The 23627-nt window shown below is 54.6% G+C and overlaps 2 protein-coding genes across 4 annotated transcripts; both read right to left on the bottom strand.

The window, feature by feature from the left end:
- ADCY4 (adenylate cyclase 4) lies at positions 181 to 17211 on the bottom strand. Of its 3 annotated transcripts, XM_001927556.7 has the most exons (27): positions 16295 to 17211; positions 15792 to 15995; positions 14056 to 14253; positions 13775 to 13936; positions 13001 to 13150; positions 12478 to 12626; positions 12290 to 12401; positions 11162 to 11289; positions 10854 to 11012; positions 10171 to 10303; positions 9802 to 9975; positions 7099 to 7142; positions 6889 to 6975; positions 6667 to 6736; positions 6258 to 6355; positions 5426 to 5510; positions 5182 to 5319; positions 4462 to 4572; positions 4018 to 4202; positions 3733 to 3817; positions 3126 to 3284; positions 1753 to 1899; positions 1384 to 1491; positions 1158 to 1272; positions 713 to 837; positions 459 to 637; positions 181 to 358 (listed from the first exon to the last, which is right to left on the bottom strand). In XM_001927556.7, the coding sequence occupies exons 2-26, from the start codon at positions 15948 to 15950 to the stop codon at positions 485 to 487; spliced, it is 3234 nt and encodes a 1077-aa protein (XP_001927591.4). In that variant the 5' UTR covers positions 15951 to 15995; positions 16295 to 17211; the 3' UTR covers positions 181 to 358; positions 459 to 484. The 3 variants fall into 3 exon arrangements, with proteins under 3 accessions (XP_001927591.4, XP_020954860.1, XP_020954859.1); XM_021099201.1 differs by lacking the exon at positions 181 to 358 and having other exon boundaries at positions 428 to 637; XM_021099200.1 differs by lacking the exon at positions 181 to 358 and having other exon boundaries at positions 428 to 637; positions 16329 to 17211.
- RIPK3 (receptor interacting serine/threonine kinase 3) lies at positions 17366 to 21476 on the bottom strand. Its single transcript, XM_001927424.4, has 10 exons — positions 21263 to 21476; positions 20839 to 20979; positions 20375 to 20684; positions 19773 to 19918; positions 19603 to 19649; positions 19219 to 19386; positions 19022 to 19107; positions 18432 to 18794; positions 18238 to 18298; positions 17366 to 17704 (listed from the first exon to the last, which is right to left on the bottom strand). Exons 1-10 carry the CDS (start codon positions 21280 to 21282, stop codon positions 17565 to 17567), a joined length of 1482 nt encoding a protein of 493 aa, XP_001927459.3. The 5' UTR covers positions 21283 to 21476; the 3' UTR covers positions 17366 to 17564.

Raw genomic sequence — 23627 nt, 5'->3', positions numbered from 1 at the left:
AGCAGCTGAAATGGGGAGGGACCTAATAGAGTATTTCCCAGGCCTCCTGTCCATGCTGCATAGTAAGCACATAATAGGTGCTTATTTAGTGTTTGAATGCATAAACCTCAAATGACTTTTTCCTGGACAGTCTTTCCAATATTTGGGGATGGGGAGCAAGGAAGGGACTAATCTTTGTTCTCAGTCACATGGCTAAAATTCTTTATACTTCCAAGGGTACAAAATACTGGGATCGGGTTGGCAGGGAGGCTGAGGCAGTCTTCTTCTTCTCCTGCGCTTGTGAAAAAGAATCATTCCTTTTGAACATACTCCTGCTCACACTTGTGCACACACACACTCAGCTTGGGAAGAAGTCATCCTGCGGAGGGGCAAAGAGAAGATAATCCCCAGCTATACTAGCAGCTTCTGACATCAGTTCTAACCTAGTCATACCACAGTCTCTTTATTGAGGATCTTACAGGTGGAGAGGAGGGGGTGGGGGGTCTCAGCCTAGGGTGGCTGAAGGAGGTCCAGTTCGTGTTAAATCTGTGTTCAGGAAGTAGGTGCAGAGCTGTCCTTTGCCTTTGACCTTGATGATACCCCGGCTGTAGCAGGTGTAGCCTAAGGACTGCAGGGCCCAGGCTGTCTCTTCAGTCACCTGCAATTGGAGGGGTGTGAGGGCTGCCCTACCCCTACCCCCCCTGCCTCCATGCCTCCAATGTGGCTCCCTCACTTGGATCTTGCCCAGGACGCCTGTACTCTCCATGCGGCTGGCCACGTTCACCGTGTTGCCCCAGATGTCATACTGTGGCTTCTGTGCCCCAATCACTCCGGCCACTACAGGTCCATGGTTTAACCCTGACAAGAGGTGTGGTAAAAAAGGGCCCTGAATAGGGCAACCTGAGAAAGGAGGGGGAAGAGGAGGCTCAAGGAACTAGAGTGAAGGGCCTGGGGGCCTTGGAGGAAAGAAGGTGGGGCTGGAGGAGGGCGGCTTAGGGAAAGAAGTGGGTGGGCCTCAGAGCTCCTGGCCCAGCAGTTTCAAGCTCCATCTCAGGGGTGAGTCTGGAGGGGGCTCCAGGGGTGAACTGGGGAGTAGCTAACAAAGGACCTGGGAGGGGGGAGAGCCTGGGAAGGTGGGGAGGAGGTCCCAGACTGCCCCAGCAAGGGAGGGTCCTCACCCACACGCAAGCGGAAGTTGTTGAATGAGTGCTTGTTGATGACGTCCAGCTTAGACCCAAGGGCCACGGCAAATTCCACCATGGTGCCAAGGTGGCTGCAACTTCGCTCAGCATCCTGGCAATGGGCCAGCCCACCAGCAGGATCAATGAGGACATCGGGATAAGGCCCAATTATGGGCCCACCAATGAGAGGCGAGGGTTGGTTGGCAAAGAAGGGATGCTGTACCTGCTGGGTGTCCTGTCCAGAGGTGGCATTCAAGCCTGTAGCTGCCATGTAGGTGCTGCCGATGGTTTTGATCTTCTCCACCCCACTGAACTTGGGCTTGGAGAGTAGCTGTACAGAAAGGAGGTTGGGTCCCCAGTCTCTCCCTCTTCTCTCCCAGAAGCTAAAGAACCAGTTGTGGGGGCAGGGATGGTGGCAGAAGGAGAGGTGGTAATGGGCAGAGTTGCTGGGGTGGGCAGAGCTGGGGGATCAGAGGAGGAGCAGGAGGGCTGGGGAGGGGGATGGGCCTCATGGCTGGGAGAGCAAAGTGGAAGGAGGGGCTGGTGGGGGGAATTCTAGAATCCAGGACATAGGATCCCTTGGAGTTGTCACCTCATCAAAATCAGCAATGATCTCATTGAGCAGCCGCAGACACTCTAGCCCCTCATGGTTGATGTTGGATTCAGAGTAAAACTCCTTAAAGTCTGGGACTGAGGCGAAGAGGACACAGACACACTCGTAGGACTGGTGGTAGAGGTCCTGGGAGGGTGGGAGGCTGGGGTGAGGGACTGTGCCTGCCTCCCTTGGTCCACACTCCTCCCCCTAAGTTTATGAAGGATTGGGAGGGAGGGAGAGGGGTAGGGCCAGGTTACCCCAGGGATGTGACTGGGGAGTTAAAGACTGGGGCTCATTGTGATTCCAGGAGAGACAGAGGTTGGGGGTCAAGATCACCTCACAGCAACGGGAAGGGAGTCACTTTTGGAACTGGGATCACACCTGTGGGAATTATCTTCATATCCTATCTTATTGCTAAAAAGTACGGCCAGTTAAGTCAGCTTACAGATGTAGCTACAATAATAAAGCAACGTAAAGCAATAACAGGGAAAGGGGGCAAAAGGAAAGAAGAGAAAGATGGGAAAGATGGAGTCATTTGTTTGAGGCTGGCTCACACAATGAGGCCATCACGTCCCTATTAGTCCTAGATTCTGGCTCTGGGCTTTCTAGGAGCCAATGAGAAGATAAAAATAGCATCAGATTTCCAGTGTCTATGAAAGAAGAAACCAGGAGAAGTAGAGCTACTCCTGATCGTGAGAGCAGAAAGAAGGGGTGGGGAATAAGGCTGTGAATAGACCCTGAACCATTTCTTTTGACACCCCCTTGATACAGGCTGAGAGCATTTCCAATAGCAGATGGTGGTGGTTCAGGTAAGATGGTACTGATATGTGAGTGATCTTCTGCTGGTCTGACTGTACCAAGATATTTGAGGATCTAGAACAACCTCATCCAATAGAAGTTTCTGTGGCGATGGAAAGGTTCAATTACATATGCTGTCCAATATGGTGGCCACTGGCCATGAGCAGCTGTTGAACACTTGAAACGTGGCCAGTGGGATCAAGGAACTGAATTTTCCATTTTAATTAATTTAAATTTAAATGGCCACACCAGGCTAATGGCTACCATACTGGATGGCACAGGGCTAGAGAGATGGGCGGACTGTGTCCTTCACACAATTCCCGTCAACACTCTTCTGAAGGATAGAGAGTAGCCATTGGAGAGGACACTCCTTCCAAGTAAGAATTTGGGATGCAGGGAATCTGTGCTCATCAAAGACAGAGCCTAAGATCTCATGAAAGTGGAGGCACGTGTTAGGGGGTGGGTGGCCACTCCCTGTGTGGGAGTCCAGAGAGGGTGGACCAAGCCAAGATGTTCCTCCAAAATGAGTCCCTGTGGCATCTGGGGCTCAGGAGATGGGTGTGGGGAGTCACCTCGTTGCGCCGATTCTGGCCAATGAACTGGGGGGCCACGTGCGCGGGGAGCACGTTCTCCAAGAGCAAGCGAGTCAGGTTCTCCATTGTCTCTGTCTCCTCCCGCTCCTGCCTCAGCTTCTTCTTCCACAGGAAGTCCAGGCGGCAGTAATACTCATTCTGGGGAGGGTCACCAGGGGGCCATGGGGAGACGGTGTGTAGGGGAGGCCCCAGCTCCTTACCCGCAAGACTTGAAACCACACCATGCACCTAGTTTAAAGGCTTAAGGTGCAACTATTCCTGGGGAGACTGCCTTGAATCTAGATTCTAACTGGGGAAGGCTGCATCGGCAGCAGTTTTTCTTAAGCAAGATATTCCTAGATTAGGGGTGGGAGGGAGGAGGGGAGGGGAGAGTTGAGGAAGTGAAAAAGAAAGAAAGGGAGCAGGAAGTAAACCTTTCACAGTGGAATTTTAGAAGCTTCCAGTGGGCATATACTGTTTGGGCCCCACCCTGGAGATGTAAGATTAAGGGAAACAGAAAGACTAAGTCACAAACATGGGGACTCTACCTCACCCTTAGTGGGGCTGGGGGCGGGTGGCGCTTGGAGGGCTGAACTGGGTGACTTACCTGCCGAGCCAGGACCAGGAGGGTGAAGAAGAAGACAAAGAAGGAGACTGCTCCCATCAACTTGGGATCCTTCAGCACCCCTGGCCTGAGGAGGCCACGGATCAGGGCTGCCCCTTGCCCTGCCCCTTCCCAATGGCCTCCCCCACCCCTCCCCCCACACCAGTGCCCATGTAGCTCTCGGCTTCCCTCTCCCTTTGCCCTGTGGGTGGTTCAGGCAGCGAGATGAAGACAGTCCTGCTCTGTCCCATCCCAGCCTGGGCCCCCTGAGCAGTGGCTGGTGCTCACCTGGAGTCCAAGGTGCCCTGGTAGAGGCGGGCGACGAGGCAGTCGGACAGCCAGGCGTGGGAGTGCAGGAAGAGGGAGCAGGAGGCCGCCAGCCACAGCAGGAGCAGCAGCAGCTTCAGCTCGAAGCTCATGTGTAGGAAGAGGGAGCAGGAGAGGAAGCCCAGCATGCAGCAGTGCATGGAGTACTGTGGGGCCGGGCAGGGTAGTCAGGAGGTGGGGCGTGTCCCATGGGTGGGGGTGGGGAACACCCCAGGGCTCCTGCACTGCACCTCCCAGGGCTCAGTCCCATCAAGGGGGCAGGGGGTGTCATCCACTCAAACATACATCAAGTGTGACTCATGTCTCTCCCGGTCCACTGGATGGAATATTCTTCCATTGGAGACGGGGGAGAGGCGCCTAGGAAGGCTCTGGAGAAGGGGATTCAGGGCTGTGAAGGACACTCACAGGGACACTGATGAGAGGCAGGGATCCAGGGAGCTCCCAGGAGAGGTTGAAAGCCATGGAGGACACATTGGGAGCCTGGAAAGGGCAGTGTGATGCCACCGGTAGGAAGACCTACAGAAGGAGATGAGGAGCTAAGGCCTGCAAGCAGCTCCTTTGGCACATTGGTGGCCTGTGCTGCATTTTAACCGACTCTCTTCTTCAAAGGGGTGGATCCTGCTATTTCTGGTTGGTGAGGGAGCCTCAGCACCCGGTCCTCACTGGCAGGAAAAGGGATTGGGGGAGTCAGTGTCATGGGTCCATAGAATCAGTCAAGGATCCATTGTGTGATCTCTTGCCAGACACCTAACCTCTCTGGGCTTCAGCTTCCTGTTCTGTCACTTGGCTGGGGGATGAGTTCTAAGATGCCTTTCGGGAATAGAATGGTAGGAATGATTCAAAGTTCTGAAAAATCACCCAAACTCAGCTTACAAAATCACAGTGAGTAAGCTAAGAAATGAGGATCTGCGCACATAGAAAAAAAGATAGCAGGATGTCTTATCCACGGTGATTATGCCCGTGTGGTAGATTATGGGTGACTGTAAATTTTTTCAGATTTGTCCAACATTTCTAGCATCCCCTGGCCTTAGGCCAGCTGTCCTCCCAAATCCAGGGATCCCCCCTTGAGCCTGTGGCAGGCCCAGCATGCCCTGGTGGGGGTGCAGAGGGCCCCTTCTCTCTCACCAGGCTGGCAATGGCCATGGCAAAGATGAGCAGGATGGTGGCGGTACCCAGGGCAACTCGCAGTCCAGGCCGTGTGGCCACCAGGACAGACAGTGTGGGCAGCCAGTGTAGCATCTTGGGGCCTTTCAAGACACACTTCTGTGGAAGGAATATGGGAATCTCAGCTGTGGGGCTGGGGCACCCACTGCAGGCCGGGTCGTGGTCAGGGCCCCAGCTCGCCACCCTGCTCCCAAGCCCACCTCACCGTCAGGTACTCTGAGAAGCAGATGAAGAGGAGGAGGAAGAAGAGGAGGAAGGCGATGCCATAGGTGATGGCCAGAGCTGGAGGCCTAAAGGGAGACAAGAGCAAAGCCTTGACCAGCCAGAACAGGCTTTCTGTGTGCTGGGAGGGTGCCAGGCACTCTGGCTAGGAGACATGGAGAGAAGTGGTCCTGCGGATCTGAATCGGCTGCTGATGGGATCTGGGCTGATGGAAGACAGACAATACAGGTTGATGATCTGGGAAGACTGAGGGTCTAGGGCAGTACTGGGACCATATTGGAAGGGGCAGGGAGTTCCCTAGTGGCCTAGCGGTTAAGGACTCAGCAATGTCACTGCTGTGGCTTGGGTTCGATCCTGGGGGGCAGGGGGCTCCCAAGAGTGGCCAAGGCTGCATCAGACTGGTCTCTGGGCCTTCAGGCCAAAGCTCTTTCACTTGGCTGAGTTTTGAACAAGTGCACACCCCTCCTAGTTCACTAGTAGGTTTAGACCTACTTTCTAAACTCATTTGCTGTGAGAGTTGGGCTCTCAGTGAGAACAAAACCTCCTTGGTGGGATTGTTGTTAAAATTGAGAGACAGGCGTGTGAAAATACTTGGGGTGTGTAGAAAGTTCACAGGATGCAAGACAGTAAGATGAGGGCTAGGATCCCTGGTTCCCCAGAGCACACATTTCCACTTCCTCTGCGGCTCAGTGCCCTGGACCAAGGGGAAGTAGCAAAGGAAGAAAGAGTGGGTCAGGGGTCTAGAAGAGCCGGCGGGGTGGGGGGGGGAGCTCTTTTTGAGAATTAGGGTCTCCCCTGCCTAGGGGCTCTCTCACCTGTTTGTCACCAGCATCTGGATGATGAAGTTGGACAGAAAAACCAGGAAGGTGCAGGCTGCATAGTATTTGAAGGCGGGGAGTGCGGAGAGCCGATACTGCAAGGGAGGGGGTCAGGTGGAGCCAGGGCACCGGTGCTGCCCATGACCTTGAAAGTGCCAATCCCAGGCAAGGAGTGGGTCCCCAGTGTCACCATCCCACCCTCCAGTTCTGCCCCAGGTAACATCTACTGGTTCTTTGAGGAGCTGCCCTCCTCCCTCCCATCAATGGATAGGTAAGAGACCTTCACCCGCCAGAGGCACAAACACAGCAGAGCTGGGTGGGGTAGGTGGGACCACAAGGCCTGCTCCCTCCCCAGGGCCCAGGAACTGAGGTTGGGAAATCCTCTGGTGTCACCACCTCAGCCCACCTCTTTCTCCATCTCCTTTTCTCTGAAGTACAGTGTCAGTGGGTTGAAGTCCTTTGACTGTTTCCACTGTCTGGTGGGAGGTGGGGGCAGTGAGCCCGGAAGAGGAAAGGGCAAGGGGGGAGCATGGTCAGGTGAGTTCCCTCCAGGTCCAGGAGCACCACCCCTCCTCTACCACCTGAGCCCAGGCCTCCAGCCCTCCCAGCCCTCTTCCGTTCTCCATACTTCTGAGAGTTGAGCTGTTCGATGACCTGGAAGAACTTGGCATCCCCGGTGTCCAGTTCGTCATCGAATCCCCGGGGGGTACGGCTCCTGCACAGTGAGACCCTCCAAAGCATCTGGGCAAATCATGAGCAGCCCACTCCCCCACCCCTGGGGAGGATGGAGGTAGGTCACCCAGACAGCCCCATTGTCAAGGTTGCTTGGCCTCCTCACCGGTCCAGGCTCCACTGGGGGCTGAAGGAAGACAGGGCCTTCTCCTGCAGGGCAAACAGGGATGGGGGAAGATGGGGAAATGGTGAGTGTCCTCCACCACGATGGAGCCTCTACAGTGAGACATTCCATTTCTACACATGGCCTTGACTTGAGCATCTGATCTGGCTGTTCCTCTTGCCTCTAATGAACTCTTTCTCTATCTCTATCTCTCTATCTCTATCTCGATCTATCGCCCTCTATCTCTCTTTGTGTCTCTATCCATCTCTATCTCTAGATGTATCTCTATCTCCATCTGTATCTTTCTAAATCTGACCTGCGGAGTTCCCATGTGGCGCAGTGGTTGACGAATCCAACTAGGAACCATGAGGTTGCGGGTTCGATCCCGGCCCTTGCTCAGTGGGTTAACGATCTGGCGTTGCCGTGAGCTGTGGTGTAGGTTTTGGATGCGGCTCTGATCCTGGGTTGCTGTGGCTCTGGCGTAGGCCGGCGGCTACAGCTCTGATTAGACCCCTAGCCTGGGAACCTCCATATGCTGCAGGAGCGGCCCAAAAAATGGCAAAAAGACAAAATAAATAAATAAATAAATAAATAAATAAATCTGACCTGCCCATAAGGGAAAGTTCAATCCATATTTACTTGTTAAAGTTTCCTCCTGACTCTTGAGACTCCCAGAGTCTCTATACTCTCTGACTTCTCCAGAATTATCACTTAGGAGGAAACCCTGGATCTTCTGTAGGCGTGAGTGGCTATTGATTCTTTGTGTTTTATCTTCCCTAAGGACAGCACAGATTCCAAAGGCAGAAACTTGCCCACCACCCCATGCCAAAAAAATCCCCTGTTGGTTGAAGCTGGAAGGGTGATGCAAAACACTGAATCCCCTCTGCCGTTTCGTGATGGTCAGGCTGAGCTGGGGGGTGATGGGGGTGGGAAACACAAGTGGAGAAGAGAGGGAAAGAGGAAGAGAAACAAGCCTCCGTACAGTAGCTCTCTTCTGCACTACAAGGAATACACAATGTATGCAGAGATGTGAGAATGAGCACGCAAGCAGGTGTGGACAAGCGTCAAGGAAAGGGGCAAAGTGGCCACTGCCCAGGGCAAGCTGTACAGCAACCATCCTTCCCTGGTCCCCTGGCTCATGTGAAGGAAGCAGTGTCACAAGGAGCCACATCACCCCCCCAACCCAAAACCTTGTGTATGTGAGGGGATGGAGAGGGAGAGACTGAGAGTGATTGACATGTGTGTTCTAGGCACGAGGCCATCCCTGCATCTACACCTGGTCCTAACTTTTATCAAACTACTTACGTGCCCCTGCCCCATGCCTATAAGTTATTCAAAGGCAGGGAAAACCTATTCATTTCTGTCTTCTCAAGAACTAACCTAATGCCTGCCATTTAGTAGGTACTCAAAGACTGTGGAAGAAGTGAATGCATGGATGGTAGCCACCACACAAACACCACCTTGTCACCCCAAAGTTCCGCACTGTTTAATAGTAAGCCGAGTGGGATTCTTAAGGATTCCTAACATTTGACTGAGGTGCCGGAACGCCAGGGACTGAGAGGGGAGTCTCTGAGAGGGTGAGGTCCTGCCTCCAGAGACACCTTAGAATGAGGGGTGCCCACTCCTCTGCCCTGACACTTAGCCTGCACACCACTGGGGGGTCTGGGAGGTCTGGCACCAGTTCTGGGGTGGGGGCTTCCCACCACGAGGATTGAACCCAACATTGTCTTGAAATCCCTGGCTCCTAGCAACCTCTCCATTACTTCACACCTTTCCTGCTGGATGGGAGCTGGGGGCAGGGGGGTGGATCACAAGAAAGGTATTCTGGGACCACCTGTAAATCCAAGCAGGTCTATCTAGTAGAGAAGATTCTGGGAAGATCTGTGGATAGGTAGCCTGCAATGCTGAATAGGTTTGGGGAAAATCCAGTAAAATGGAAGAGAACGGTCTAAGAAATCTAACCCTGGGCTCAGAGGGATAGAGCCTGGGTCCCTGCATGTGGGGATTCTGGCCGCTCATCATCAAGTACCAATCCCAAGAGCCAGCCAGTGGGGGAGATCCAGGCTCCTCCAGCAGCTGGTGAATCACTGATTACCCTTTGGCACGAGGCATAGGTCTGCCAATAACTGGCCCTGCCCTAGCTTCCCGCAGACAAGGGGTAGACTGGCTCCTCTCCCCCCTCCCCCACTTCCGCCTGCTCATGGTGACTTCCTTCTTCAAGGCCCTGTGAGATTTTCACTCTCACCTCATTTTATCTGTGTACAAGTGCTAGAGAGTAGGGGCAGCAAGTGATTGCATCCCCCCTGCCCCCCCATTTCCAGTGGGGGACTGGAGAAGACAGTGTGCCGTGGTGGGAGTTGAGCTAAACAGAGAAAGTTCCTGGTGGGAATGGGTGTAGAGCGCTGGCCTCAGGGTCAGGAGGCAATATGGTACCAGGGCAAGGGGCTTGTTGAGTGGAGGCTAGGGGGCAATGGACATGGTGACTGTGGGGTCTTGAGTCTTCTCTGAGCTGAGCTCAGAGGACAGGCATCTTTCTTGCCCTTTCTCTGGAAAGAAGGGCAAGGAAGGTCCTGAAGCAGTGACTAGAAAGTTCAGGACCTTGGGACGTCATCAAGTGACTCACTGGTGGTGAGAGCAGGAAGGGCTGGGCGTGGGCAGTGGGAGGAGTGTGTATAAGTGCTGGGCTCAAGAAGGACATGCACGCACCGGGAGGGGGGTGGAGGTGGACACAGGGCTCTCTACGTGGCTCAGGTGGGCGAAAGGCTTGGCTGCACCCCAGGACTCCAGGTATCGGGTCATCAGCAGCGATGGACGCATCTTGGGGCCCTCGAGGGAGGACAGCAATCCTCCTGCAGTGCCCTTCTCGTCCTCCTCCTCAGCCTGGGTCACATGAGGCCTGAGAGTCAAGATCACAGACCCTTCCCCATTCTCCCAACACCCCTTAAAGCCTGTGTCTCCTCCTCCGCAACATACATAAGGACCCAGGAACTCAATCTCTGGCATGGAAGCGATCAGGCCCAATGGCTGTGGGTGTTTAGGGTGGGCTGACCCATGTGGTTCAGGCTGGGTTCTTACCCGGGGATCGATGACCAGGTAGGTAGGTTCCCCTAGCTCCCGAAGGTATGGGTCCCGGTGTTCCATGACTGCATCCTCCACAGCATAGGCTCCTGCCAGCAGGGCCAGCGTAGCCCCTGTGATATGTACCCGTCTAGAGGGAGGGTGCAGTGGGAGTCAGAAGGGAGGGCCTCCGAATCCTCCCACTTCTTTCAGGGATCATTCCTGGATGTCTGACTTCAAGCAAGGTCCTGTGCTATGGAGAGTATCTCCCAGCTCCCCTCCCTGCACCCTAGGATCTCCCTGAGCCCCACTTGCTCATTTTATTTTATTACTATTTTTTGGCCACTGCAGTATGTGAAAGTTGCTGGGCCAGGGATTGAACTTATGCCACAGCAGTGACCCAAGCCACTGCAGTGACAACACCAGATCCTTAACCTGCTGCACCACCAGGGAACTCTGGGAATCTGCTCATTCTAAAGAACTATGGGGAGTTCCCACTGTGCCACCATGGGTTAAGCACCCAGGTTTGCTGCGGTCCTTAGCTGTGGTATAGGTCACAGTTTTGGCTCAGATTTTATCCCTTGCCTGGGAACTTTCCTATGTCATGGGTACACCCAGGGTGGGAGGGTTGGGGGGAAATTATGAAAACCAGTCATGTGGGAGGCCTGACTCCTGTAGCCTCCTGGAGCCCCAGCTCTCACCCTGGCACTCCACTCGCCTCCATGTGGTTGGCCAGAGTGACGTCATGGGACCAGACATCATACTGCCATTTCTGCAGCCCAATAACTCCGCAGAGCACGCTGCCCGAGTGCACGCCCACACGCATGTTGATATCCACACCGGTGGCTGCTCGAAGTTTCCTAAGCAGAGCACGTGGAGAACAGTCTGAGTGCTGCCTTCAGCCCGACCTCAGCCTCACACTTCCCTCTCTCCAGGAGAACTTCCACCACCCTGCCTGTTCCTCCCTCATAGGCATCCCTCCTACTCCTGCCCGCCCACCTCAGCTGACCTGATGGCACGGCACATGTCCAGCCCCATGCGCACGCAGTTGATGGCGTGGTCTGGCAGCGAGAGTGGTAGCCCGGAGACACAGTAATAACAGTCTCCCAAGATCTTGATCCGCATACATTCATGCTCCTGGGGGTGGGGTGGGTTGTGCAGGGGGAGGGGGGCACCTGGTTAGGGGCCAGAGGAGGCAGGAGGGAGTTGGGAAAAGTGGGAGCAAATGTATTCTTGAAGGTATTCCTGCAGCATATGGAACTTTCCAGGCTAGGGGTCGAATTGGAGCTGCAGGTGCCAGCTCGTGCCACAACCACAGCAATGCCAGATCCGAGCCTCGTCTGTGACTGACCTACACCACAGCTCACGGCAGCACCAGATCCTTAACCCACTGAGTGGAGCCAGGGATTGAACCTGTGTCCTCATGGATACTAGTCGGGTTCGTTATCACTGAGCCATATGGAGAACTCTCATGAAGAACTTCTGAGGTTAGCAATGTCTAGGTCAGATCTAGGGACTCCCTTAACTTGAAATGGGGCTGGCTGAGCTCTCCTAGGCAGCCATCTTTCCCAGGAGGGCGTCCCAAGGGTTGGGATGTCTGTGGTTCTCTCCAGCTGGGGCATGTGTAAGATGTATTCAGATCTGAGCATACAAAAATCACCTCTGGATTGAGGTTTTTATGGGGTTTTTTTGTTTGTTTGTTTGTTTGTTTTTGTTTTTGTCTTACGCAAGATTAAGTTGTTTGGGGACATCGCTGGGACTGAGCAGGCAGCTGGGTTAAGGGTGCAGAGGGCAGAGATTTCCCTGAGAAGGGCCTCTTAAGGTCAGTGCATTAGAAAATCTATCTAGGTTTGGTTGTAGGGTCCATGGTATCCAGAAACTACCTATGCTGGGGCTCAGAGTGTATTTCGGGGTGTTGTGGTTGGGACATCTGTGAGGATGTTGACAGGTTTCTCAGGTTTAAGGTGTGCAGTGAGCAGCTTCCTAACCTGGGCTATGTGAGAGGGTTTTCTATCCCCATACAAGGAGTCCCCTTGGGCTTGGAAGTGGGACTTGCCTCTTACAAGGCAGGACATTCCCTCAGAAGGGGCTCTCGAGGGTGGGGAGATTAAAGGCAGGGAAGGAAGCCCCCTCTGACCTTGGCGATCTGGTCGAACTTGCCAAAGAGCTCGTTGAGCATGAGCACCAACTCCTTGGGGGAGCATTCACTGGCCAGCCGCGTGAAGCCCACGATGTCAGCATACAGCACACTGGGCAGGACAGATGGAGTCAGTGAGGCCGGGGTCTCAGCCCACATCCCCCCCCTCCCGCCATTCTTCCTCCTACCTGACTCCCTGGTGCCTCTTGACATAGAGGCTGTGGAAGTTGTTGGTGCTCTCTGGCCGTGACCCCTGTCCAGCCTGCAGCCGTGCCATGATCTCTGCCTTCATCTCTTGGGCCAGGTAGGCAGGAAGGATGGACAAGAGAAGGTGTTCCTGGGGGAGGTCACTATGAGCACTAACCCCCCCCCAAGTTCCCCCAAACCCCTAAGAGCCTACAGACTTCCCCAGCCTCCTGACGTGTTCCCTAGGGTGTTGGCCCAAGTCCGTCCCCACCCCTGCCCCATATAGCTGGGCTCTAGCCCTACCCTGCAATGATCACCTTTAGGGACCCAACCCAGCACCCAAACTGGAATTAGAACCCTTCGTTTAGTGTCATAACGTTCTCAAGTGCTTTCACAGCAGCCTTCCAAAGTGAGCAATGGCTACATTTTACAAAGGAGGAAACAGAAAACGAAGCGACCCGCCCAAAGTCTTTCAGCTTCCAGAGCCAGGTTGTGTGGTCTAAACAACTCCCAGGCCCTGCCGACCTGGTGCTTCTTCTCCGTATCCAGCCGCCGGCGCGAGTGCAGGGAACTAAGCGCTTCCCGGAATGTGGCGCGTAGGGCGCGCTCCATCAGCGCCTTGTGGTAGGCTCCAGCCACGTTCCCGCACAGGAACACCACTGCATTTGCTGCCAGCTGCCGGGGAGGCTCAGCTTTAGAGGGTGCTGGACTCGGGTGGGGGTGGGGTGGCTATTGTGTGTAGCTGGATTGGTCTCTAATAAGAGGACAGGGGACGACTCTATAGTTAGGAGACCGAAGTAGTTCGAGGCAAGAGGTGCCAGCCACACTGTGGAATCCGTCAGGGGCGCTTTCCCTACACCATTCCTCCTGCTCCAGACTTGGCTGCTGCACCAATACGGCGTCTTAGGTCTAGAAACCTTTGCACAAACGTCTCCTCTGCCGGCAATACACTTCACCATCCCCACCTCCCACCCCCGCCACAGCACAAAACTACTTAAGTTGCAATTTTTACATTCTCTCTAAAGATTCCCCCATCCACATCTGTCCCCATAACCCTAGTCCCCAGGCGCACTCCCTTCCCCTTAGGCCCAGAGCCCTCTTCTGGCGTTTGCAGGCGTCACACTGCACTGTGTACCAGTTCCCCAAGGGCACGGTCGGGGTCTGTGTTTGTACCCCGCGCCCAGCGTTGCGCCCTGCCTTGGAGTCACAGCTCATGGACGGTTGGTGAATGCCCAGGGGAACCAAGTAGCACCTAGCGGAGCCGGCCCTGGACGCAGCTTGGGTTCGTTTCGTGCTCACCTGAGGCAGCAGCGCAGGCCGTGAGCCTGGCTGAGGCCCAAGATACAGCCCGAGGGCCAGCAGGTGTGAGGTCGAGGAGACAAGGCCCGCAGCGGCGGCGTCCCGCATGCCCAAGGGCAACATGGCATACACGGTGAAGATGACAAAGAGGAAAAAGGACACCTGGGGGAGAGAGGCAGGGGAAGCTGCAAGCTTACGCTGCTGCTGTGGCGCTGCTCCTTGGAGCCTGGGTGAGAGTTCAAGGCCCGGTAGGCCCCTCCCCCTTGCTCCATCTGCCTCACCTGGTCCCAGGCGCTCACCAAGCCCCCCGTGAACAGGAAGCCGTGGCCTAGCGCAAGCAGCGCTGCCCACACGAGGCCGGACAGGGGACGAGTCCAACGCTGCAGTCGCTGCTCGCGGGAAGCCAGGCCCAGCAGCAGCGAGAAGCCGCCCAGAGCGCACAGCACAGTGGTCAGGAACCCTGGGTCTGAGGCCAGCTCCTGGGAGGAGGGAGCATATGAGGAAAGATAGGGGTGTAGAGTTTGGGGAGCTCCTCCAAGGACAGGTGGAGCCGGCAGTGCTTTTTTTTTTTTTTTTTTTGTCTTTTTAGGGCTGCACTCAGTGCATAGGGAAGTTCCCAGGCTAGGGGTCGAATCAAATCAGAGCTGTAGCTGACATTACACCACAGCCACAGCAACACCAGATCCCAGCCGCATCTGTGACCTACACCACAGCTCATGGGAACGCCGGATCCTTAACTCACTGAGTGAGGCCAGGGATCACACCAGCAACCTCAAGGTTCCACTGTCTCCACTGCCCCATGATGGGAACTCCAGACCCATTCTGAAAAATGTCTCAAATCCAAGTACAAAAAGCAGACAGGACACCTCCATTTGCCATTCATATTAGGTTGAATCACATGCAATGGGCGGTAGTCTGTTATTAATGTACAGGACCAGCAGTATCATAGAATTCAACCTAATAGCTCACTTGCATGCTGCAGGAAGACTAAGCCTTGGGCCATCTGCCCAGAAGACCAGGCTCTAACCTCATATTGGCCATTTGTGAATCCGTGACCTTTCTGGGCCTCAGTTTTCTCACCTGTCAAATAGGAATTAAAGTACCTCCCACCCCCACCCTACCCAGCACGTGAGATTATAAAGCAAGTGAAAAATCCTAACTCACAGAAGGCATTTAGCCTTCTAAATCTGGCCAATTTGCTTGGGAGATTCCCTGCCTGAGGCCAAGGCTCTGAGTTTCAGGCCCCACCCCATACCCACCCCGCAGGGCTTGGGCAGCAGAGGGCGCCCAGAACCTCCCCTGCCTGCCTGGGAGCTACAGACCCCACCGCCTCAAGGCATAGAAGTCTGCCCTCCCTTGTCTCTGCCTTTGGTCCCCACCTCTTCCTGGACTTTATGGAGGACAGTCAAGGATCAGTCGCATCCAAAGCTTTTCCACCTTGCCCCCAAAGTAAGAAAATAAAACTTGGAGCAGGGTATTTCCAGAAACGGAATTTAAGCTCCCTCCCCCTTGCACCCCGCCGAAGAAACTAGAAATGGGTTTCTTTGGGAACTAAATGAGAGTGGGATGGAGGGTGCTTTCTGGGGAGTCTGTGGGCACAACTGCCCCACAGTCCCTAAGAGGGAAAGAAAACCAGGAAGCAGATTCCCAGGGGGCCCAGTGTAATTTCCCCCCTGGAAAATTGGAAAATCCGGTGTTGGATTTATTCTAGAACCAGTAGACCAGAGAAGCTTGTAAGGTCTGAGGTCTGTCAGTACCCAGAGAGAAATCAGAAGCATCGAGGATTCAGCTACCTCCCTGTGTAAACCCAGAGACTGTGGCCCAGAGAGTGACTTGCGCAGGGTCACTGCACAGTTCCTAGCAAGGTCCAGCATTTGTTTCCTGGGTCCCAGCAAAGAGAGCACATCAAAAAGAAGATGCCACAAGTCTCATCCCCAAAAATGTCCTCTAAGCAGTAACCCTCCAGCCGCCCCAGGGGAGGCACCCCACACCAAAATCCTCGTCCCCCTCTGCTCACCCTGCCACTGGCCCAGGCAACAGCGAGCAGTGCCAGGAGCCCGAAGAGCACGATCACCAGCAGCAGTAGCAGCAGCGGGTACTGCTGGCTCAGGCTGTAGTAGGTCTCGTAGAAGAGGTCTTCGCTGGGGGGCGGCCGGGGACTGAAGAGGCGGGCCATGGTCTCCCCAGCTCAGTGCTGCACGGCCTGGGGGTGGACCCCGGGCTGGGGAGGGCCAAAGTGGGTTATTGTCTGGCCCCTGCCAGCCTCAACTGTGCCCTTCTCACCGGGTCCAAGCCACTTCCACCCAGACCGCATGGCCTCGCAGCAATCCCATCTTCCAGGCACTCCCCGTGGCCTCCCTGCCCGTCTCCCAGTCCGAGGGGAGGGGAGTGCCCAATCCTTCACCCCTCCTCCCTCAAACCCAGACCGCAGAGGTGCCCTAGCAAAAGCCTCAGCACCAGGGGCAGGGGAGTTGGGGTGGAAGCAAAGGAGCCCCAGGTTCCCTCTTTCCCTCAACTCACTGCCCACGATGCTGCCGCAGCTGAACGGACTAACCCCAGGGCAGGTTCTGGAGTCACGCCTGTCTCTGGGCTGGTAGCTCTGAGCCCTGGGCCACAGGCGCTTCCCTCCCGGCGCCTCAGCCCCCTCCCACTTCCCTGATGGGACAGCCCGGCCCTTCCTGTGCCCTAGCCAGACTCCACAGGCCTCCTCCCCCAGTCTGATTGTCTCTCCCAGCACCAGGGCCTCCTCCCATCAACCCCTTCAAGGAATGAGAATGCAGACCATGGGGGTGCTGGGCCAGTATCAAAATGGACTCAGAACCTTGGATGTGGGGAGACTGAGGGAGGGCTGGAAGGAAGACTGGCAAAAATGCAGGGAAGAAGCACATGGTGCTGTATGGGAGCTAAAGTCTAGGTCAAGATGAGAGGGCTGCTCATTCCCTGCCCCTCCAGACTGGGTGGCAGTGCTGTGGCCCCATCTGACCGGTCCATGCTCCAGTGATGTCCAACTCCAAGGGAGGGGTGTGTGTGTAGCTTTGTGGAGCCATTGCTCTCCACTCCTAGACACCAGCAGGGAATCAAAGGGTTCTGAGGCCTCCGTGTTACAGCAATGTGTGCGTGGGTGTACCTGGGGGAGGGAGTGGTAATATGGAGGCTGACCTGTGAGAGACTAGGGGCATCGTGCAGGGCAAAGATGTGCTGGGGACTGCGAGTTCCCATGGAGAACCCCCTCCCCAGGACCCCACTGCCAAGCCTCCATAGCCCACAAGAAAAGGTGGGTGGCTGGGCCACAGCCTCTACATCCAGGGTTTGGTTTGGGGTGGGGTCTTGACCTGCCCTACAGGAAATGCTTTGCCCTGAGATTAGAGCAGCCCCAGGAGATAGGCCTCCAGGATTCCTTCCTGCCACCGGCTGGGCCTTGACCTTGTGTGCCACAACATTGCCCATTCCCAGCATCCTGCTTCCGGTTGGTTGTGGTCCGTGGTTGTGGTTGAAGGGCAGTACCTCCCACTCCCTCGATGTCAGCTCCCCGGTCTCTCATCCATGTCCCTTTCCCTCCCCTGGCTGAAGCTTTAGCCTCCTGTACAGTGCTTGGGCTAAAATTCCACCAAGTTTATTGAGTCCTGGGGGAACAAAGACAGTTCGGGTACAGGCCTAATGACCCTCAGAGAATGCTGGGTTTTCCAGAAGGCAGTTCAGAAGCTGCTTTGATACTGCTATCATGATACCAGCCCTGTGGCCCACTCCAGGCTTCCGTTTCTTGCAGTCCTTCTTTCTAGTTGTTTGAAAGCTACTTGTGCTGGGGGCCCTTCTTCATGCCCCAAGGTACCGGGCCCCGCGTGGATGAGGCAGTTCTTCCTTTTATAACCATGTAGTTGCTGTTTCCAATCTGCACCCCTTGGTTGTAAAGTAACTGAGAAGACCATGGCCCTTTAAGAGAAACAGTGATGCTCGAGGGAGGGTTAAAGGGTACAGATCTGAGAGTCTAAGCGAGGAGGAGCGGCAGGGTGGGGGGCAGCGGCACCTTGTGTTCACCCTGGGGAAATGCAAGTAGGCAGTCTCTGGGCCTGCCCACGACTGTGTCAAGGAGTGCCTTGGGTCTTCCCTTTCGGGTTTCAGAATTGGGTTTGCAGAAGCTCAAGAGGAGTGGCAACGAACATCTGAGACGCTGACATTTGGGTCTTTTCTGCTGGGTGGCCCTCTGGGCCTACATAGCAGCAATGGAATTTAGAGGTTCACAGAGCTGGAAAGTCAGAAGGCTCAGGGGCAAATCCAGGCTTTGCTGTGTGACCTAAGTGGGACCCAATCCCAGTTTCTTCATTTATAAGATGAGAAAGTTGGGGTAGGTGACCTCTAGCCCTTTCTCATCCCCCTCCCCAAGTACCCTGGATCTATATTTGATCTTGAGGAAGAAGCTGGTGGAAGAATTGAGCAGAGGAAAGGAGGGAATGGGGAATGGGTACCTGATATTGGATTTGGCCCTGGTGCCATGGGAGACCAGTTGGTGCCACGTCTTTCAGGCCCCTACAGACAACACAGTGCCATCAGGCTCCCTGTCCCTGGGCCTGTTCCCCTACTGCAGCCCCAAGTTTTCCCTGGCAAGGGGACAGGATTCACAGGAGTCCTAGTGCATCCTTGAGTCCTGCCAAGGTCTCACCTGATTCTCTTGGGGTCCAGGGCCTGGGGGCCAAGCTGAGGTGTGGCTGGGCTTCTGGCTCATGAAAGGTAAGGTCTCTGGGGTTTGAGGAGGTTGGGCTGTTGAATCTGAAGGTATCTCTGCTGTCCAGGTAGGCTGAACCTGCTCTTTCTGGGCCCTGATCCTCTCAGGAGGGTTTGTACATTTTTCAGGAACAGAGCTGGGGTACTCCTCCAGGTTCAGGCTGTTCATCATTTCAGAGACCACAGAATCATGGCTTCCTGTGCTCCCCCTAAGGCCATCCATTTCTGGACTTTCCAGGCCTGGCTCACGGACAGACAACAAGCTGCTGCTGCTCTTGTGCTCAGACAAGAACTCCTTCACCTGTAAGGATGGAGAGCTGGTTGGGCATGGAGGTGGGAGAGCCAGGGTTAACCCAAGGGAGGAGCCTCTTGGCCCATGTCCATTGCCTGGGAACTCAGGGATGGGTTGGGGGGAGTGGGCATGAGAGTCAAGGCTTAGAGAACAACAGTCAGCGGGGAGTCATTGGGTGGCCAAGGAAGCCATGCTGTGCCTTCCCTGCCCAGCTCCTAGGGGTGCTAGACACTCACTGTGGAGACCGCGGCATTCATCTTCTTACAAGTTACATCTTGTTTCATTACCAGATCGAGGGCTCCCTGGGTGTTGGGTCGGCAGTCTGGAGAGAAGGCAGAATGGGTGGTGGGTGAGCATAGCTTCATTATCAGGGAAGAGCCCCCTGCGGACAGACCCAGGCCTACCTCAGCTGCCAACTAAATGGCCAGCGCACCTTGGAAGGAGGGCCTATTCCGGGGGTCATGGCTCCAGCAGCGCTGCATTAAATCCTTCAGTCCTTCCAAACCAGGATTCTCAGGGCCAGACTGGGGCAGTTCATCCAATGGGGGTCGGACGTGCCTTTCACACACTGCTTCCCGCACCAGTGATATCTGGGTCGCCACTGGGGAGGGGGTGGGGGACGTGGAGAGAAGGCATTCAGAGAGTGAGGGCCACCTGCCCATCATGGAAAGGGGCAGGGAGTACAGTCCAAGGAGAGGTGAGGAGGGAGTAGGGCAGTGTGAGCAGGTCAATAGGAAGAGGAGAGCTTGGGGGGGTGGGGGCTTGGAGGAGGGGGACACCTGAGATTCGGGATCCCAGAGTCTGCCTGGAGTCTTACCCTCAGCTTCTCTTCCGGCTAGCACCGCCCACATCAGGATCCCAAAGCTGCAGGAGACAAAAGCTGAGGCCTGACCCAACTGCTGGCAAGACTCCCTTCCATATATTGTCCCTCAGAAGGACCCAGAGAGGTGTAGAAATTGGGATGTGTATGTGGAGTGGGTACCTTACCTGTAGACATCACTGGCCATGGAGGCCTTTCGGTTTATATCAGCCAGCAGTTCTGGGGCCAAGTAGGCTGGGGTGCAACCTGATTCCCCAGATTCTGCCCTTGACTGTGAACCTCCCTGAAATGTGGACAGGCCAAAGTCTGCTAGCTGCAAAGGGAGATAAGAAGGAAGAGATACGGATGGATAGGGCCAGGCAGCCTCCAGAACTTTCTTCCCACTACCCCATAGAATGTTTAGGTCCAGCCCTGGAAAGGGGGTGTGGAGGGTTAGAGAAGTGGTAGGACAAGTGGGGCCCTTGGTTGGAGGTCTGGGTCCTCTCTCCATGGGGCTGGGTCAAGATTTGAGCCTCCTAAGCTAGGTTAGCCATGGGTGTTTGGAGGTCCTAGTGGGTTCTAACACAGTGGAACTGACCATGTTGGTCAAGGCCTCTATCACCTGGTATGGCAGCAGCTAAAGCTCCTGGATGGCAGCCCTATATCCAGAGGGAGTTGCTGAGGGTATCCTGGGCTGCAGCAGATAGGTCTCATGTCCAGTGAGTGGAGCTGGAGCAGCTCTGGAGCAGGATTTTGTCCAGAGGTTGGGCTGGGGCGGGGATGCGCTGACCTTGGCATGGAGCTCTGAGTCTAGCAGGACGTTGGAGGGTTTGAGGTCCCGATGGAGGAGCACAGGGTCCTGGCTGTGCAGGTAGCACATCCCGAGCACCAACTCCTGGAGCAGGCGGCAGAGAAGCGGCCAGGGACGAGGGCACTGGGGCTGTAGCAGCTCCGCCAGGGAACCATTCTCCATGAACTGAGTCACCAGAGCCGGCCCAGATACATAGTCCCACTCCAGCTTCTCTGTGATCCCCAGCAGGAGCAGCACATAGCTGTTATGCAGACCTGCCATGGCCTTCACCTCCCTGGATATCGCCTGCCTGCAATCAGAAGAGAGTTGGAGTCTGCTTCTGAGAAGTTGCTCAGCTTCTGGGTAGACCCTTCCCTTTCCCACCCTGGCCCTGAGTTACAGCGGCCTGCCTTCTCCACCAAACACCTGGCTGGCACCAGCTGCCAGCAGCTTGGGTCACTCACGAGTTAACGATCTTGACCGCCACGTCTAAACCCCAAGTCTTGTGCTGCGCCCGGAAGACCGTGCCAAATCCTCCTTTGCCGATGAACTTCGGGTTCTCCAAGTCCTCGATGGGCACCAGGGGCGCTGAAGCACCAACGTGCCTGTGAGAGGAGGCCTGGTCATCAGCTGGCCATGACCCCCAAGTCAGCACTGCTGTTCCCCATGCCACCCCATCCCCGTGACCCCCATGACTGCATATGGTCAGTTCAATCCCCAGCCTCCCCCGTGAAACCCACTATGCCCCGGGGCCTTGGCACATGGGTGGGTGGCATCCCCTGAGTGAGCCCGCGGGGTGCCTATTGTGTGTGTGTGTGTGTGTGTGTGTGTGTGTGTGTGTGTGTGGTGGGGGGGTGGCTCCAGATCCATATCTCACTCTTTACTCACCATAACTTAACGCCGGACATCAAGTTGGTAGGTGCAGAGGGTTCTGGAAGTTGAGAGCCCACACGGAAAGGGGGGCGGCGCTGGGAGAGGAATCAATCTCCAAGCCCCGTCACAGACTCCGCTTCCCGGAATCCGCTTCCCGGCTCCCCAGGTTGTTCTCTCTACTCAGCCAGACCGACTTCCTCTTTGACGGAGGCCTCTGCAGTCCTGCCCTTGGGGGCGGGGGGGGGGGGGGGGGACGGACGGGGGCGGGGAGACCGGGACGGGGATGCGGGCGGGGTGCAGAAAGGAAGCAAGTGGTTTTCAGAACGTGCTGCTTCCGGGTTAGTTGCCCCTTTTTAGATCGCCACAGAAGGCGTCCTCACTTTCCAGGAACATATAATCAACAGCCTCCTACAAATGGTGTCGTTTCCTTCTTCCGCAGGATTCCTAGCTCAACCACCAAGCCTGCTGGTGCTGAGGATTCAGTGCTGAGGAGCATGTTAGGGGCCTAGGACTCAGCTCTCCTACAGCTGCCCTAAGGTCAGAGCTAACACATTTCTAAAGCGCACCACACGCCATGTACATATATTAGCTATTTAATTCGCATGTCAACTCTAAGGGGATAAGTACTTATTTATTTATTTATTTATTTTCCACTGTACAGCGTGGGGTACAAGTTAACATACATGTATACATACTTTTCCCTCCCATTGTTGTGTTGTGATGTATCTAGATATAGTTCTCAATGCTACACAGCAGGATCTCATTGTAAATCCATTCCAAGAGCAATAGTTTGCATAGATTAACCCCAAGCTCTTGATCCCTCCTCCTCCTCCCATCCCTCCCCCTGGCAGCCACAAGTCTATTCTCCAATTCTATGATTTTCTTTTCTGTGGAAAGATTCATTTGTGCTGTATATTAGATTCCAGTTATAAGTGATATCATGTGGTATTTGTCTTTCTCTTTCTGACTTATTTCACTCAGTATGAGAGTCTCTAGTTCCATCCATGTTGCTGCAAATGGCATTATGTTGTTCTTTTTTATGGCTGAGTAGTATTCCATTGTGTATATATACCACATCTTCCTAATCCAATTGTCTGTCAGTGGACATTTGGGTTGTTTCCATGTCTTGGCTATTGTGAATAGTGCTATAATGAACATATGGGTGCCTGTGCCTTTTTTAAGGAAAGTTTTGTCCAGATATATGCCCAAGAGTGGGACTGCTGGGTCATATGGAAGTTCTATGTATAGATTTCTAAGGTACCTCCATACTGTTCTCCGTAGTGGCTGTACCAGCTTAATTTCTCACCAGCAGTGCAGGAGGGTTCTCTGAACCATCAAACTTTGCTATATTCATATAAGCTTCAGCTGGTCGTGAAGGTGTCTGAGGAAGGTATGAAGCATCCAGCAGTGTAGTGGGAGTCCCTGTATGTATTCCTGCCACTGGTGGTGATTTGTCTGCTGGCAAGACCAAGACCCACTCCTAGGGCATTGTGGTCAGCGAGAGGAATTGACCCAGCAAAAAGAATTGCTGACTTGGTGGTGTACACTGCAGTGGAACACCTCAGAGCCTGCCTGCCCTCTCCTCCTGCAGCAATTCCTCAGGGAAAATTCTCTGGTTAATAAATATTCCTGACAAGCATGTGCTCTGGACAAGGGCCTTGGAGAACTCAGGAGCTTGGGGGAACCTTAAGGATTTAGAGTAGATAAAAGGTGTCCATAGATTACCTGCCCAAAGCCTGACAATAGCTGGAGGTTGTAGAGCTAGATATGGCTAGTCTTGGGCTTTCATTCCTTTACAGGAGACCCAACCCTGTGGGTCATGGGCCAGCTCTCACAGGACGGTGCTCACCTTGGTATGAACTTTCCATTCTGTCCAGTGGTTCATGGGCTCTGTTAGTTGGAGCAAAAGTGGCCAGCGTTTAACTGAGGTTTCTAGAGCAACTGGAACTCCGGGATCTACATCATGAATTCTAGTGACGTCAGTCCATGCTATTTGCAAACTATTTAGGATTTTTTTTTTTTTCTTTTTAGGGCTGCACTTGCAGCATATGGAAGTTTCCAGGCTAGGGGTCCATTCTGAGCTGCAGGTGCAGGTAGGTGTACAGGCTGAGGTGCTGTTCATACACCTTCAAGCCATAAAGGTGTTATTGTGTTTATCTGCCTGCCTTGGGCATAGCTACAATCTTCCAGGCCTCCACTTGCTCCTTAGCTTGGACCTCAGGGCCCCGTAAATTTTGAACTCTCTTGGCATTTTTTTTTTTTTTTTTGGTCGTCTTTTCTAGGGCTGCACTGGTGGCATGTGGAGGTTTCCAGGCTAGGAGTCTAATCGGAGCTGTAGCCACCAGCCTTTGCCAGAGCCACAGCAAGGCTGGGTCCATAA

Source organism: Sus scrofa, chromosome 7 (genome assembly GCF_000003025.6).
Source record: "Sus scrofa isolate TJ Tabasco breed Duroc chromosome 7, Sscrofa11.1, whole genome shotgun sequence".
NCBI classification, from domain to species: Eukaryota; Metazoa; Chordata; class Mammalia; order Artiodactyla; family Suidae; genus Sus; species Sus scrofa.
Note: the sequence above shows the minus strand (reverse complement) of the source record. Positions and strands in the feature narration are given on the sequence as shown.